The sequence below is a fragment of the Anarrhichthys ocellatus genome, unplaced genomic scaffold (assembly GCF_004355925.1).
Source record: "Anarrhichthys ocellatus isolate YVR2014 unplaced genomic scaffold, GSC_Weel_1.0 scaffold71, whole genome shotgun sequence".
Classification (NCBI taxonomy): Eukaryota; Metazoa; Chordata; class Actinopteri; order Perciformes; family Anarhichadidae; genus Anarrhichthys; species Anarrhichthys ocellatus.
Window position 1 is genome coordinate 37928 of NW_022280101.1, and position 17772 is coordinate 55699.

Below are 17772 nucleotides of genomic sequence, written 5' to 3' on the forward strand. Positions count from 1 at the left end.
TGTGTGTGTGTGTGTGTGTGTGTGTGTGTGTGTGTGTGTGTGTGTGTATACTGTACATATTAATATACTGTGGCTGTGGGTTTGTGAAGGAGTGGCTCCCGTTCTTGCATTGATTATAAGGAGGAGCTGCATAGGTTTGGTAGCATAGAGCAAGGTAGAAAATATACAGATTAATGTGTAGTCGTGGTAGAATTGAATGTGACTGAAGCTGAGTAGAGTGTTGGTGGTCCTCCCAAAATAGGTGGTGCCTGGAGCTTGGTGATGTTGTGACTACTAAGAGGGCTACTTGGTAGCTACTGTAGCTGGCAAGCTAACTGCTAATTCTCTTGCAAACCAGGAACAAGCTAGTGCTTGTCACAATCATGTCAAAAGCTCTCAAAGGAAGAACTTTTAATTTGACCCGGATAAATTTAAGTAGATTTATTTCGTTGCCGTTCAATTGAAATCAACCGACTTTTTGTTAATTGTTTGTGTGACCAAAGATAAAAGGCAAATGTAAATCACAGAATTGTTCCTGCGTCACCATAAAATAAGCCCTTCTGATTATGGTGACAGCTGTAAGTATCCTCTGGCACCACCCTCACGAGTCGTGGTTTAGGATCTGAGAATAGCAATGTTGTGCCTCCACTTTCCATCCATCATGTGAGGATGCACTTATAGATCTGCCGCCTCTACGTCCAGCCTGCTTGTGCATGGGGGGGTGCAGCAGCGAGAGTAACTCGGCCACATCATGTCCAACTTTAATACATTCATGTTAAATCCATTCAGCTACAGTAGAATCAACTTCCTGCTGCCTCTTGTTTGTTTCTTTTGGTGCAAAAATAGAGCTCATTTGTTCCCTAAATCTGGAACACACCACTGTGTGTGTGTGTGTGTGTGTGTGTGTGTGTGTTTTGTCGGAGTGTCACGTTACACAGCGGCAGCTGGGTACCCCTGGGATCTGCTGGGTCCAGCCTTGGGGGCTCAAATATACACACACACACACACACACAATGGGGCTTAATTTGCACCGTATCTGTTTTCTCATAAAAGTGCACGTGCCTGTGCATGTGCTTGTGCTTATGACTCACACAGTGTCACTACCTTTGACATTGCAGAACAAAAATTTAAAAATTAAAAAGGTACAGACATGAACTAACCTTCATGCTATGCAACCCAAATTAAATGTCGATAAACCGCCGGGGTTAACTATCGTTGTGGCTCCGCCCTGTTTGTTGAAGAGAAACACACATTGAAGCAAATATTGAGGATTGAATATAAATCAATGCAGGTCAGCAGGCCAGATTATAGTAAAATGAAGCATTCAGAGTAAAGTACAGCACTTTGTAGGTGAGCAGAGTAAAATCAGAATGCCCCCCCCCAAAAAAAACTCTCTGCATTAATCTCCCTTCCTCGTATTGAGAGGCGGAGGCAGATGTCGATGAGGCAGGAAATGATGTAATCCCCTCCTGCAGCTCTCGTGGGAAGTGATATCATTGTTGCTGGATCAGCAGGCGGCTCCTCGCTCTTCCTCTGCCTCTCTCCGCTCTCCGTCCTGTGCGACATCAGCCATGTATTACAATAAGAATCACATGTAAATGACTTCATCGGAGTGAAAAATAACAAGCTCGTTGTGTTGTTTATTTTAGCTGATTTACAAAAATTATACTTCTCAGTGTAATTTCCTCGCTGCCATTGATCCATTGATGTAAAGTAAAGTTCTGTGAGTTTGAATAGTCCTTGGAAGAATGTGTAATGAGATGACTTTGGTCCTTTTGAAGAGGTTAACAAATTTGACAGCTGTAACAGACAGGCGACATCTGCCGAGTGAAGCCGATGCAGAAGTGCATTAAAGCTGCATTCTCTCTAATGTCCATCAGGGGGCGACTCCTCTGGTTGTATAGAAGTCTATGAGAAAATGACTCTACTTCTCTCTTGATTTATTACCTCAGTAAACATTGTAAACATGAGTTTATGGTCTCAATCTCTAGTTTCAAGTCTTCTTCAATACAGCATGATGTTCATTTAGTACATTATGGTCCATTTAGAGCCTATCGTGCATCCCTACATTGGACAGCTCTTTGATAGTGCTGTAATTATGACATTCTGTTGATCAAGATGATGATCAGTTGAAGCACTACAACGTAATACTCATGGGTAAAAAAACACACATCAGGTGCGTGTTAGTATTTAGTAAGTAGGTCATGTGGCTTAATACCTAATCTGGGGTGGCTTCTGCTCCTACACCTGACTGTAATTGGGTCTTTAGGATATAAATAACCATTTCATTTTATTCTAAGTTCAGTGTTCAGATCAAATCAGAACACATCGTGCTATATTTGTTCATAATCAACTGTTTAAGTGTCATAATGATAAGATATCAGAATATACGTCCGCAAAGACAAAAGAAACTTAAGTAAAGACGGGTGTTGGACAAATACGATTTTGCATTAATTTTACTTTATATCCTTTTTATTCAGGGATAAAATAACTTTAAAAGCTTTAAAAGAAGCAGGACTAACCAGCAGAGTCCTTAACGTCCGAGTTTCTCCATCAATCTTTTAACAAATGAACAACACATGTACTTGATGAACATCCTTGTTTTGATCTGGTGCTCATTGTTGTGTCTTTACTTGTTCCTCGATGTGTTTTCAAGGTTATTCTTGTACTTGTGTTGAATCTGAGTCTTGAAATCTGGCGGTTTTTGAACATCCTGAATGTCTGACTCAGCCGTTTAGTGCAGGAGCTGATTTCCAGACTGCAGCACAACATGAGCCGAGCAGAGAGTCTCCCACGACATGCATGAGTCCTGTAAGAGAGCAACAGTTTTACTGCAGAGTCCCTTCAGGCCTCACACACACACACACACACACACACACACACTCTTGTAATTGATGTCAGTGTGAATCCTCAGGCTAATTATGTACCCTGGCGAGACACGCACACACACACACACACAGGCACTCTTTACAGCATCTAGTTGAGCGTGAAGGATGGCATTAAAACCTAAAAGTCTGTGATGAGATGAAAGTAAACATTGTAGTAAAACCATTTATTCTATTTACTGCGTTTGTTTCTCTAACATCAGTAATGGACATTTTGGACAGAATCGTTGATACAAAGAGTAGAAAACACCCATAAGATTAGAATTAACTGATCATATGACAAAATCAGGCGGCAACCTCCGGGTCTGAAAAGTGAAGCCAACGCTGAAGTGTCTAAAACCTGCATTCTCTCTAATGTCCACCAGGGGGCGACTCCTCTGGTTGTATAGAAGTCTATGAGAAAATGACTCTACTTCTCTCTTGATTTAATACCTCAGTAAACATTGTAAACATGAGTTTATGGTCTGAGAACTGAGGCTGTCGCTTGGTTTCAAGTCTTTTTCAATTGGAGCTTGATGTTCATTTATAAAATTACACTCCCGTTTTCCGTAAAACAGACCAACAACGGAAATGTGTTTTTATTATTTTCTAGAAAGTCTGATAGTTTTTGCATTGTCAGGCCGTGTGTGTGTGTGTGTGTGTGTGTGTGTGTGTGTGTGTGTGTGTGTGTGTGTGTGTGTGTGTGTGTGTGTGAGTGCGAGACAGAGAAACGTCTTAACTTACTGTCTGGATTCACTCATTGCTTCTTTTTTCTCTGGATCTGATTTATAGCTTTGCTTCACAAAAACCCAACAACCCTAAAAATACCTGTGTGTGTGTGTGTGTGTGTGTGTGTGTGTGTGTGTGTGTGTGTGTGTGTGTGTGTGTGTGTGTGTGTGTGTGTGTGTGTGTGTGATGTCCTGATATAGAGCCGTGGGAATGGGCCACACTGAATGAGGGAACATTAAAGCCTTTTCTGTTGTCGTTGTGTTGTGGGAGTGGACCAGTTGAGGCTCCGTGTTGCGCTGTGGGAAACTGGGAGCTGCCCAGTACAGATGGAGCATGTTGCTCAAGGGCACTAAAGCAGCAGATGTTGGTGGAGTCGAGAGGGAAGGGAGGCAGTTGGCAACAGTGCAGTTTTCTTTTAAGTCTGTTTCTTCTCCTCTCCACCTGTCTCCTCTCTTTTAATCTCCTCTTTCCTTCTCTTGCCTCCTCTCCACTTCTTTCTATTTGCTCTTGTCGCCTTTTTTCTCCTCTTTTTTTATCCCCTCTCCTCTTGTCTCCTCTCTTTTTTTATCTCCTCCTGTCTCCTTTTTCCTTCTCTTGTCTCCTCTCCACTTTTCCTCCCCAATTCCTCTTGTCTCCTATTAATGTCTCCTCTTTTCTCCTCTTGCCTTCTCTTTCCTTCTTTTGTCTCCTCTCCATTTCTGTCTCCTCTTTTTTTCTTCTCCTATCGTCTCTCCTCTTCTCTCCTCTTGTCTCTTCTCTTTTCCTGTCCTCGTGTCTCCTCTGGTCGCTTCTCTTTTCTTTTCCTCTCCTTTCCACTTGTCTCCTCTTGACTACTAATTTTCTCTTCCTCTCCTCTTGAGTTGCTCCTCTGTCGTCGCCACAGGAGGTAAAGAAACTGCAGTGATACATGTTGTGTTTATTGTCTCACTCCCTCTTATTAAGACAGAGGAGAGGTGAAGTGAAGGAGAGGAGGGAGAAGGGTGAGTAAGAGTAGGGACGGCGAGAAGGTGGGAGAGAAGAAAACAGTAATAGACGAGGAAGAAGGGAAAGAGAAGCTGAGGAGAAGAGGGAGGAATGAAGGATGGGAGTATGATTGCATGGTTTCAGTGTGACATACAGGAGTGTGACTGCAGCAGCAGAGTAATTACTGTTTACTTTGGACACACACACACACACTCTGCACTTATAGCCCATCACTACGACTTGCTGTCTCAGCTCTGTTGGACTGGTGGTGCATTCAACTGCTGTCTGATACACAGCTGAACAGCAACCAGTATAGACTCTTTTACAGCCGACGCCATCAAAAATATGTATGAGCATGTTGGCAACAGAAGCGGCGTCTTGTCCCAGCCATCCTGAAGAGTTGGCAAGCTTTGAAAACTGAAATCTAAATGTTATCGGCATCAAAATCCACGCAAATTCTGCAGAATTACAACAGAATAACGACTGTTTATGAGCTACAGGTGTTTCAGTTTAACGAGTGACCGTGTTATCGTGTGACTTTCAGCCAAATGCGTCCGTAACTTATGGTTGGTGTTGAAGCTAAATGATCCAGGAGCAACCACGGACGCGTTCAGTTGAAAGTCACCAGTAAACACGGTCACTCGTTAAACCGAAACACCGATGACATCTATGGCTACAAGCTATCAAACGTGTGGACCACCACTGGACTGTTTGTAGCGGCCATTTTGAAACTCAATAGAGTCAAACCTTTGAGTCTTTGTCCTGGTGACGTTCTGTACGCGAACACAGGTAACGGAGTTGGAAGCATCTCGTGGGTCGAGGCGGTGCCCCTTTTCAAATCACACTTATCGATTCGATCAGTTATCAGTATGAAAATATTGATTTGTGCAGCTCTTAACTTTCACGCCGTCTCAGATTTTGCTCACATTGAACCAATCAATGATTGATTCAGGCATGGCAGCTTGATAAGACAACCGTGTGTCAACATAATTATGTAGAAGGACAATAAATAATGAGATTGAATTATCACCCGTTGCACACACAGCCGAATGCATTGTGGAGCTGAAGAATGGAGAGCGATATCAAATATCATGACATTTTCTATCAGTGTATGTTTGCACAGAGCAGAGATGAAGCTCCATCCGAGGAGGAAGTTCAGGTTCACACGTCAAGTGAATCTTCTTCTCAGTCAGGTTTTTGCCTGCGAAGAAAAAAAGGTTCATTTGTTGGCCGGCATCAAACCTTCGAACCGAAACGGCAGATTGTTGTACAAGAGCACAGCTGTGAGAGACGCACACACACACACACACACACACTCTGACCCTATCCACCAGTCTAAATGACAGACCATGCTAACCACAGGGATCTAATTGTAGCACCGCTCCTCAGCGTGTGTGTGTGTGTGTGTTTGTCAATGTGTTTGTATATTGGTGACATTCTGCTCTCTAATCTTGTGTTTGTGTTGGCTAGCAGTCTCCCCAGAGAGGGACGGGGGGGGGACAAAACGGCTACCCAGGAATAGCACGCCGTGCCCTGGGCAATACTCTGGGGTCAGCTGGGTGGGGACCTGGAGGAGAGGGAAAAAGGAGTGAGGAGAAAAGGGAGTAGAGAACGGAGGAGGAGGAGAGTAGAGGGAACTGGAGCACACGGGAGGGAGGTGACATGGGAGAGAAATGAAGGAGGGGAGGAGATTGATTAAATGATTGATGCTATCATAGCATCTGTGCTCTTTTATATATCAACATGAAGATTATTGTTGATTTATACGCGGAGAAAAAAGGAAGTTTGATGTATCTTTTGTCATACATGGAGTAATGAATCCAGCGACACATTAAAGAAATAGTTTGACATTTTGGGAAATACACTAAAGACCGGAAACATGGTCGAACAACAAGCCTGTTTCTGTCCGAAGGTTAGAATACATCCCCATGCTGATGACACACATAATCCAGCATTATAATCCCACTTAAAACCATAATTTGATGTTTGTACACTTCACTTTCGGTGCAGGGAGGCACTTGTTTTTGTTACCTTTGGAGAGAGCTAAGCTAGCAGTTTTCTTCTGCGTCTAATCTTTATGCTCAGCAAGAAAAGGATAAGTGCAACGCAGAATGTCACTACATTTAAGTTCAATTATGGCGTGTATTCACACGGTCAAATCAGGACAAGCACAGTTTGCTCTTTAAGCACTACACTTTCAGTAGAACACACCTCCAGATGTTTTTACTTTGATAAATCATGTGTTCCATCATCGTCATCATCATCATGATGCAGTGAAAACCAGTTCCTACTGGTTGTCAACACAGAAGAATTCAACTGCTGCTGTGTGTCTTTGAACTGTATTCCAGCTTCATTTTCATAACTGTGTGTGTGCGTGTGTGTGAAGGATCATTATTGCTAACATAAATCTCAGCAACACTTCAAAAGTGTGTTGACTTGTTCTCAGTGTAGTTACATAAACAGTTTATACACACACACACACACACACACACACACACACTCTCTCTCTCTTAATCTCTCCCCTTTCCCCTGAATGTTCCTCGTCATGTTTTTTTGTATTATTTTCTTATAAATCATGTTTGTGATTGTTATTTTTTTAGATTGTGAAACCCAGCACACTGTCTTCAGATTCCTTGACTCTGTTAAAATCAAGTAAAGTGTTTTATAGTTGTAAAAACGTTAATATTATTCTTTGCTCAGTATAAAACCGATTTGGGCAGCAACATTTCTGAAATATGCAGAATGACGCACAGTGAAGACAAAAGGTTCCTAGTAGGTAGTTGCAGCCCTACCATCAACTGGGGATTGTATGTATTGATCTGGGGAGAAGTTCTCTATTTGTTTTTACTCTTGGACAAAGTGTAACTTGTACGGTGGACCCACGTCTCTGCCCGCTCTTATTTCTGTCAATGGGTTCTAAAAAAGTACTTAAAAAGCTTTAAAATCATGCAAAGCCTTAACGGGTCGCTTTAAAGGACAATAATTCAATCTGCATCTCGTCTGATGCACAGAATGCATCTTATTTTTATTTATTTATTGGTTTATTTGAACGGGACAGTGCACATTAATAAAAACATTTCTGCAAATGCGCCAGAGTTAGCCAAAAGGCTATTTTTCATCTGTAGTCCCAAAGGCAGATGTTTACAAAATAAACCTAAAAACAATGTAAGATTAAAGTTAAAAGGTTATACAATATTGACACTTAACAATGCGTGCACAAACAATGAAAAAAATGAGAATAAAACTGTTATACATTGTCAAGTACAGACAAGACATGCAACACAGAGGCTATCAAAGTCAGCACACGCAAATAAAAACACGCAAATAAAAAGGATAACTATGTTCAAATAGAAACATGGACTAAAAACTGTATTATGCTGTAGTTGTAAAAAACATCCACGTCAGAGGCACAAAACATAAAAGCATAAGGAGTATGTGAAATACATAAATCACTCAGACACAGCTAAACAACAATAAAAGACATGCATGCAGGTACTTGACGGTCGACCGACAGAAAGGTGACAACAGACAGATCGAGGGAAGTTCAACACAGACAGAGAAACAGTTGCAGTCTAGTGCTGACAGAGCTGGGTACTAGCTAAACATTTCTGTAAGTGAGATTTAAATGTTTGTAGTTCTCTAATGGTCACTGGGATGGAGTTCCATTGTAGTGCAGCTTGTACTGAAAAAGCAGACTGACTGAAAGCACTTTTCCTGAGTGGGATAATGCAATCCCCTCTTGCTGCTCCTCTTGTGAGCCGATATCCAGTTGTTCTTGTGATCACAAATTGTTTAAGCGGAGGAGAGGTAAAGCCAAGTATAATCTTGTACATGAGACAGACATTCACATATTTAATCATGTTCTCCCAACTAAACAAGTTATATTTTTTTAGTATAGGGCAATGATGAGAACGAACAGATTTTTTATCAAGGATTTTGAGTGTACGTTTATACAATGACTGTAGTGGTTTCAGAGTAGTGGTGCTAGCCTGTGACCAGGTTGTTAAACAGTAAGTGATATGGACTTTGTCTGTTGAATTCCTGCTGTCATTTCCTGCTTCTGTCCATCTCTTACAGTTGAATGACTCTCACCAGCTGTGATCGGTCACAAACGAGCTTTTATTGTCATTCAAAAATGTGAATTTAGAATGTAACACGACTGGCTGCGGTGTAGGGCAGACTGTCGGCCACTAGGTGGAGCTGAGAGATCACACTCTGCCCTGAAACAGCACAAGAACTAACCAGTATCTCTTTCCCTCTGTCCCCTCTTTAGATGGATCAGCTGTCGGACGAGGAGGTGGAGGTCAGGGGGGATGGGGAGGAGGAAGAGGAGGACAGCGACAAGGAGGACCAGGACCTGGATAAGATGTTTGGAGCCTGGCTGGGAGAGCTGGACAAACTCACGCAGGTACACAAAGTAAGGGAGGTCCACCGCTGATCTGCATGAACCACAGAGCTTTCACCTGTTGCCCTGCAAAAGTTATAATATGGTGTGTCTGTTCAGAGTCTGGATGACAGCCGCCCGGAGCAACCCCCGCAGCAGAAAGCTCCCCTCAGACAAGAGACCAACATGGCCAACTTCTCCTACAGATTCTCCATCTACAACATCAACGGTCAGACACTGTTTGATTGACGCTTCCTCTCCTGCTCTGTCTCGGTCTCTCTCTCTCTTCTCCACGTCTCACACGTTTGGTGTCTCTGTGTCTGCAGAGGCGTTGAATCAGGGCGAGAACGTGGACCTGGACGCTCTCATGGCGGACCTCTGCTCCATCGAACAGGAGCTCAGCACCGTCAACGCCAAGCCCAACAGCATCGGCAGCATGGCTCGCCTGGGGTTGACCGACACCAAGGTACACGCGTTCACATATCTATGCATAATCACCACCCCCAAAATTCCATATCTGACGAGGCAAATATGAAGAATTTAAGCTTGGGTTTTGGAGGTTTTTGGCTATGATCACCCCCCCTGTGGAACAGCTAGTTCTCACTGAGTCTACACGCGCTCCTTCTCTCTGTTTCCAGGTCCGTCAGAAGCCTCCAGCCGGGCGCAGTAGCCGGCAGCAGCCAGCAGCAGCAGCAGCAGGAGGCGGCGGCAGCAGCGGTGGTGGTGGCGGAGGTGGTGGTGGTGGTGTCAGCAACAGTGTTAGCGGTGGAGGGGGCAGCAGCGGGGCGAGCAGCAGCAGCAGCAGTGCTAGAGCGTCCCCTGCCGGCACTGTCAGAGCTCCCGCCGGGCATCCTGGGAGAGCGGCACTGGCTTCCAACTTCAGTCTTGACGACATCACCGCCCAGCTGGAGAAGGTGTGCGGGGGATTTGTTTTGTTATCGACATGTGTGGATGAGGTTTTGGGACATTCCTTCTCCTTGTATCCATCATGCATTACTCACATCTCTCAATAACTCTTGTTTTATAACTTAAGAAACAAAAATAAGACCGAGTGCTTAACCCTTAACCCTCCGCCCTCTGCTCCCCCACCAGGCGTCTCTCAGCATGGATGAAGCTGCTCGTCAGACCTCCTCACACTCCCTTGGCTCCGCCTCCTCCTACACGTCGGCCACGATGCGACGGCCCGGATCGTCTCAGCGCCAGCACCGACGCACGGGATCCGTCGGCACAGTCAGCGAACACGAGGTAGACTAAGCAGCCTTTGTCATTTGGTGGTTTTGATTCCTTTTCACAGTTTATGAATAAAATTAAACGTGATTCAAAACCACAAGTGTGACACAGAGGGCTTAGAAACTGCACCCTCTATCTATAATCAATTGTATACGACTTTCAACCTTCGGGAGTCTGCACCTGACTTCTGAACTGTTCTTTCTCCTCTTTAGGCGCGTTCAATCGTTCACTCCTCCCGCTCCTCCGTCACCTCGGGGTCCGGCGTCTCTGTTAACTCCGCCTCCTCCATGGACTCGTTGGACAGCGTCCTTTGCTCCGATGAACCGGACGGTCAGCAGCCCTCAGTGCTGCCCTCAGCTGCCGGAGCCGGTCATGGTCATCCCCACACGGAGGTACATGCCCACTGTTTTATGAGTTCGGCTGATCCTCACCTCGCTTCTTTCAGACATTTATGATGAACACGTTATGCTTGATCTTAAATATGTTTAGGATTAGAATGCAGCGGACTGAAGCACAATAAGAGTAAATCATTTGCTCGATCGGCACCATGTTGGAAGGAAACCTCTGTAACAATCAGACTAAACTGTTTCTATACGTTTCTGAGGAAACATATGAACCCCCAATAGAGATCAGTCTGTACCCGGACTTGTACGTTCTCTCAGTTGCCAGTTTATTAGGTACAGCAGACTAAAACTAATGCAGTCAAACATATGAAGGCTGTAACTTAAAAAGGTGTTGATTCAACCGTATGATCAAATTGGAGGATGTAGTTTGAGGTGCTGATAATCTATTGTGTTATACTTTAGAGACATTTTAGTTATTTGGCCTACTCTCATTGATATGAATGGGATGGACAAAATAATAGAAACCCCTCTCGTACAGGATTCATCACATAGCACAGTGATGTTCTGCTCAATGATGCTCCTACAAGACACATTAGCTCATCTTGTCACTAGCTAAGGTGGTCATTAACCACAGCAAACGAGATGAATTATTGATGAATTCATCAGTTCACAGACAGACATCATTTGATCCCAATGATCTTCTTTACACCTCGTATTTATACAGAAAGCAACAAAAACCAGAAAACAAGGCTTATTGGGATCCAATCTAAACGCAGATGGTGTCATTGTTCCATAACCATTAAATTGTGCAATCAACATTTACTTCACAATGATAAGTTAAAGCTTGTCTACTGCCACTTTAAAGATTTAAAACCATAGTATTGTAAAATATTACTTGTTTAATCCGATGATTTTGCAACAACTTGCATTTCTAATGTCCTTTAAGGCTTCAAGTCCCACTTGACCAGTTACTGTGCTACTTGCATGAGCTGCAGATCAGGAACAGGTCTCCTCCAACAGTCCACACTTTCTTGAGATTTTATTTCATGTAGTGTAGTGTAAGTGTTTGCTGCTGCAGTGGTTTGTGTTGGTTTGTTCTACCGCTGGCTCGTTCTGCTGCTTCAGGCTGTTTCTTCGGTTCTTTTAAGATCAGAAAACGCTCCGTTCTTCTGTCCCAGAAGACACTGAAAAGAAAAGCTTGGTCAGAATCTTCCCTGAATCAGATGTGAACACTTCGCTTCTTGGCTTGCAAAAAAATGTGAGCAGAATAAAATGCCAAAAGAGCTCATAACAGTTTTTAGTGCATTTATACTGTTCTTTTCCCATTTCACAAGGGATTTATTTTTTAGCATTTATAGCTCAATCCCTCTTTTGTTTCTGACCCTGGTGGCTGCTGAGGGTATTTAATCCAAAGCCTCGTTGCTCAACACAAACAAGAAAGCTCAAATGAGCTGCACTGCAAACACAAACCCTCCTCCGTGAGAAGGAAACTAGGTTGCTGCTCCAAATTCATCCGGTGCATACACGGACACTACCGCAAATCTGAGATGGGAACGAATCAAATTAGAATGATGAGATGAGAGGCCAGAGTGAGTCAGCAAATGAAAAGGAGCGAGAGGGAGGCGATGATGGAGACTAACGGAGTGAAGCAGAGAGTGACACAGAGACGGGCAAGGGAAGGAGAGAGGAAACAAAAAGAGGAGAGAGACGAAACAAAAAGAGGAGAGAGACGAAACAAAAAGAGGAGAGAGGGAATGAAAAGAGGAGAGAGGAAACAAAAAGAGGAGAGAGAGAGGAAACAAAAAGAGGAGAGAGAGAGGAAACAAAAAGACGAGAGAGTGAACAAAAAGACGAGAGGGAGGGAACAAAAAGAGGAGAGAGAGGAAACAAAAAGAGGAGAGAGAGAGGAAACAAAAAGAGGAGAGGGAGGGAACAAAAAGAGGAGAGAGAGGGAACAAAAAGAGGAGAGAGAGGGAACAAAAAGAGGAGAGAGAGGGAACAAAAAGAGGAGAGAGACGAAACAAAAAGAGGAGAGAGATGAAACAAAAAGAGGAGAGAGATGAAACAAAAAGAGGAGTGAGAGGGAACAAGAGAAGGAGAGAGGGAATAAAAAGAGAAGGATTAGAGTGTATTTTGCCCGGAACGCTGCTCCCACGAGTCCAGCTCATTTAGAAACTGGGACTACTGAGGTTTGAAGTCTTTTTCCTCCTCTACACACTCACTCTGTGTCTTTTAAAGTGCAGGAACAACAAATCAGTATTGGTCATCAGAGTAGCGCTGCAGCTTGAGATGGGACTGAGGAGGTCATAGTTTTTGGGGCCACACTGGTTGTCACTGACATGCTTATGATTGGTGTAAGAGGGGTGGGGCACAAGGTCCCGTTCCCATTTAAACCATCTGGACCATTCTGGGGAACAGGCCTGAGGGTTGTACTGCCGGCCGCCATCTTTGTCACTTACTGGGTGGCGCTGAGGTTGGAACGAGCGAGCACCACGGTGAGAGCAGAAGTGTGCAAGTTCACGTAGGCTGCAACCGCTTCAAACCCCAAAAGCCATGATAGCAACCGCTTCCCTTCTGCTGACTTCCTCTTATTGACACGGCTCGAGGCGCTGCAGTGTGAAAGCCTCTTTACTGCTCCGAAAATAATACAAACAAAATCTATGTTTAATACACAAGAAGATACACACATACACCAACAAAGTCTTCCTGTATAGAATATAGCAGCTCCCTGTGTCCTAGAGGGGATCAGCACACACACACACTCACGCACACACACACACACACACACACACACACACACTTAGATAACGTTGGTCAGATCTTAGCCAAAGGAAAAAGCTGGCTGTAATCGTGCGTGTGTGTTTGACCTAAATATTATTTTTAATCAGTGGTTATCAAGAGAGAACCAATGCTTTCTATAAAATGGTTTCTAGAGATTGAAACACACACACACACACACACACACTCACGAGATTATTAAAGATTTGTCTGAAATAAATAAATAAATATCTGATCAGAAAAGCAATCTGGAGTTGGACAAAGGTCTTGAAGGAAACCTATTTCTCCATGTCTCCGTTACTCCAGTACAAACGGTAAGAACTCGCCGTGGCTCTGATGCTGATCCCTGTGAGTCCAGTAGGAACCTGCTCAGGGGGAACTGGTGACTCACAGCACTGCTGCATGTACGATGTGGGATTATATAAAGCTCACCGAGCCACAGTTCTATCTCATGCCTGTGGAATTCACCTTGTCAGGAAATATGATTAATAACAAATAACGAATAGAAATCAGTCAATTAAAAAAATATAAATGGGGGGAAAAAAAGAAATGTGTGTTCACAAAAACTAAATAAAAGCTCTGCATCACAAAATGTTCTTCTTCAGGTTGTTTCCTCAGGGACGCTCGTGATCTTAGTCTGGGAGGAAACCAGCTCTGAATGACTCTATATGCCTGTTGGTTAACATTTCCTCTCCTTCCCAGCGTTCCTACACCACGACTGTAATGTGTTGATTCAGTGTGCCGCTCTCCTTCACAGGTTTCTGTTTCTGCTTCACCACACAGCTTTCTGCTAAACTGCCACATCCAGTCAATCAAGCACCAGATTACTTCACCAGGACTCTCTCTGTCTCTCTCTTTAAAGCACTCCTATCTGGACAGGGAAACCTCTCTGATTCTGAGAAACATAGCAGGGAAACCCTCCCACCTGCTGACCAAGGTGACGCCCCATTCCCTTCTGCACGCCCCCCCCCCCTCCTTTGTATCTCCATGCATGAAGCAAGAATCAGGCGCTCTTCCCGGCATGCACGTGCACTTCTTTCCACCTTCCTCTGTTGCTATATCCTCCTCAGTGGTGTGTGTGTGTGTGTGTGTGTGTGTGTGTGTGGGGGTGTGTTAGTGAAATGCACAGTGCCATGTGTGGCTGCAGTATGCTGGTGTGTAATCCCAAAGCTTTACAGAGGGCGGCGATACAACGTGGGGGTCCCCATGCAATATCAATAACAATAATGATGACAACACGTGTGAACAAAATGATTCAAATGAGTCAAAAACAACATTTAGAAACTGTCACTCCAAGAGGCCTTTTGTGGAGCACAAAGTAATCACATTATGCAATGCTTGATATTAAGCTTCAAGCCCGATAGCTTAACGTACTTCTCCGAAATGGAAAATGTAGGCCTATTAAAAAATGTCAAAAATGTACTTTGTTATTGACATATAAAGTGGTTATTTGCATAAAAACACACAATTCAAATGACAAGGACTTAAGTGATTGTATTTTTGGTTAAATATCTTTTTTTGGGGGGGCATTATCAGGGATCTGCATTAATGCTGATCCTAGAATATGGACTCCTCACAAAGATCACATTTATTGCATAAGACATTCCACTTCCCCAAACACAGAGTTTACTTGCCCCCAGGAACGCGTTAATGCTGACTCTTGCATTATGCTTTACATACAGAATATACATGCTGTGCACTTTGTTTGATTCACAGTGCGGCACAAACGTAGATCTAAAATCTGCAGCTTTTATGTTTGAGTCTTGACAGATTCACGCTTAAGTGTTGAGTTACTAAACAAACATTTAGCTTAAAATGTAATAATGAAATATATGTGTGATGGAGCAGGTCATCATTAGTACCATTACAGACAGAAACAAAGCATTAGTCATCACTTCTCTGTGTTGAGCCTTCAGTCTGTAAAGCTCTGTGACTATCTGACCGTTACTGTGTTCACCTCAGCATCTGTGGGGAGAAAGTATTCCTCTCTTGGTCTTTCTGCATCTCGTTGGTTCTTGTTCAGTGGTGACAGACTTTCAGTCAAATCTGCAGCCGGAGTGCAGAGGCCATTTGTTTTGGACGCATGAAGGTTTGCTTTAAGACTGAGAAGAGGCATGACTCTGTGTGCACCGTGTGTGTTATGTGACTGTGGCTGACGGGACTGAAGAGTCTTACAAGGATGCGATCGCACAGGACTCATTCTAAACGCGGAGGCAAACGTTCTGCCAGCACGTATTTTTCCTCATGACAATATACCAAATTTAGTTTTTTATTGGAGAGCACTGCTGGTTTGATACTCAATCACAAAGGCCCAAACTGATCTGTTGTGTCTGTTGAACATGTATTTGTAACACCTGATTGGACAATGCAGAGATACAGTTCCAGCTGTTGTCAGAAACATGTAGAACGGTCCCATTGAATGTCTTCAAGCTGCTGACAAACCTCTTGTGTGATCGTGCTGTAAGGCTGCTTCAACAACGCTGTCTGCTTGTTGTGACGTGTTTCAGGAAGATGATGTTTTGTGAGTAACAGGTAAGTGTGAGAGGCAGCGCCTCTGTGTCTGCGTTCATCTTCTGAAATCAGCTGAATTGGGAAACCATCCGAAAAAAGAAGGATCAAAACACATCATTTCTAATTTGGTAGTAAAAACTATGCACTATTTCTCAGACTCTGCTTTCTGTGATGGGAAACCTTGACTCCTATACCATGAGGCTGTTTTTTTTTTTTTTTTTGCCCTTTTTTGAAAACTGCATTTTTGGGCGTGGGGGGGGGGGGGGTGTAACTACGCTTTACAGTTAGACACAGTTTGCTGGATACCAGTGAATTATTTTTGTTGCAAAAATTTTGTTTGTAGCGTGTAGATTAGAATGTGCCATTTGCAACATGCAGTGTGTAGTTTATAGTTTGCAGTATGTAGTTAGTAGCATCTACCTTGAAGCGTCTAGTTTGCAGTGTTTAGTTTCTAGCGTGAAGTTTGAAGTATATTCTTGCAGTGTACAATGTGCAGTGTATAGGTTGTAGTGTGTACTTTGTACTATTTAATTTGCAGTGTACAACGTGCAGTGTATAGGTTGTAGTGTGTACTTTGTACTATTTAATTTGCAGTGTACAACGTGCAGTGTATAGGTTGCAGTGGGCAGTTTGTTTGTTCTGTTTGGTAACGAGTGTTTGGAGCTCAGCCAGCTGCTGTAATGGAGTCTAGTAGATGAGCTGGTGCTAGCTGATGCCAATCAATGGGAGTAATGGGACTAGCTACAGCTCTAATTGTTGGTGGTGTTGTTGTTCAACCCAGATCAGGATGCTGGTGGAGATCAGCTCTTCCTCAGCTCTGCTCGATGTCGCAATTTTGAGGAGGTTTAATCGAAATTTGTAATTTCAGTTCATCATCTCTGAGGCCGCACTACATAACGTACATCAATGTCCTCGCATTTATGGCTCTTGATAACATGTGACTGTCATTAGAGTTGTTCATTAGAGTCTCTGCTGCTCTTAAGCTAAACCTGTAGGCTTCTTTATGGCTAAAGGCACAGTTAGATTATCTGTGTGTGTGTGTGTGTGGGGGGGGGGGGGGCATTAGATAGAGAGTAAGTAAGCAGGCTTTATTCTGATTGGATCAGCAATGTCATGTTTTGATTGGATGACAAAGAAGATGAGGCAGTTTGATTGGATGTTAGAGGAATGTGCCAGTTCTGCAGGGATAATCTTCTTTGGGGCAGAAAGAGGGTGATTCCCTGTAGAATCATGTACACACACATGTGCAGTACACACACACACACACACTCACATGCAGTACACACACACACATACACGTGCAGCACACACACACAGCATCTGGCTGGCTGGCAATGGGCTGTCTCATTTGGAGGTCATGGCTTTTGCTGTCTTTGTAATAGCAGCCCATATACGTATGAATCTGCTCATTTTATCAACCTGTGGAGAGAAAAAAGTATCTTTCCAAACCTCGGGGTAAAAATTGAGTTTTGGATCAAAAGCAGAGCCGGCAGGCTTCTCTTTTAAAGCTCATAGTTTGATATAATCCTGTAGTGATCGTTGTTCTCTGCAGACTTTTCCCCACAGATGCTCCACCGGATTGAACAGCATTTGATTTTTAGTAACGGTGCAATTCCGGCTCCAGACATTAGTCTAGGCCCAGTGGGTCCAAATGAATTAAATGGTCAGATTAATGTTTAACGTTTAAGATGCATTTATTTCAGAGCAGCTGCTGTTTGCGAAGATGACCTCATCTTATCGTCTTTCAGCTTCCTTCCTGCAGTAATTTGGACTTCAATGATTCTCGGTAGAAAATGCTCTGAAAAAAAAACTGCTTTTTCTTTAAATTGTGTTCTCAGATTAGAGGGGCCCCTGAGATTCCAGCCGGATTACGGGGCCCCAGTCTAATTCCTGCAGCAGTCATTTGGTTAAGGGTGTAATAATCATGCACTCGACTTCCAGAGCACAGATGCGTGCAAGTGTGTAAATGCTTGTGCTGTATGTGAGCAAT

At 43.5% G+C, this 17772-nt stretch overlaps 1 protein-coding gene across 1 annotated transcript in view; it reads left to right on the forward strand.

The window, feature by feature from the left end:
* Positions 1-17772, forward strand: part of raph1a (Ras association (RalGDS/AF-6) and pleckstrin homology domains 1a) — a 44960-nt gene that overhangs the window by 19959 nt on the left and 7229 nt on the right. The window contains exons 3-9 of the mRNA XM_031873453.1: positions 8809-8943; positions 9040-9148; positions 9246-9385; positions 9558-9833; positions 10012-10164; positions 10362-10541; positions 14134-14298. Of these exons, the coding sequence (XP_031729313.1) occupies positions 8809-8943; positions 9040-9148; positions 9246-9385; positions 9558-9833; positions 10012-10164; positions 10362-10541; positions 14134-14298 (1158 nt within the window). The remainder of the gene's footprint in view (positions 1-8808; positions 8944-9039; positions 9149-9245; positions 9386-9557; positions 9834-10011; positions 10165-10361; positions 10542-14133; positions 14299-17772) is intronic.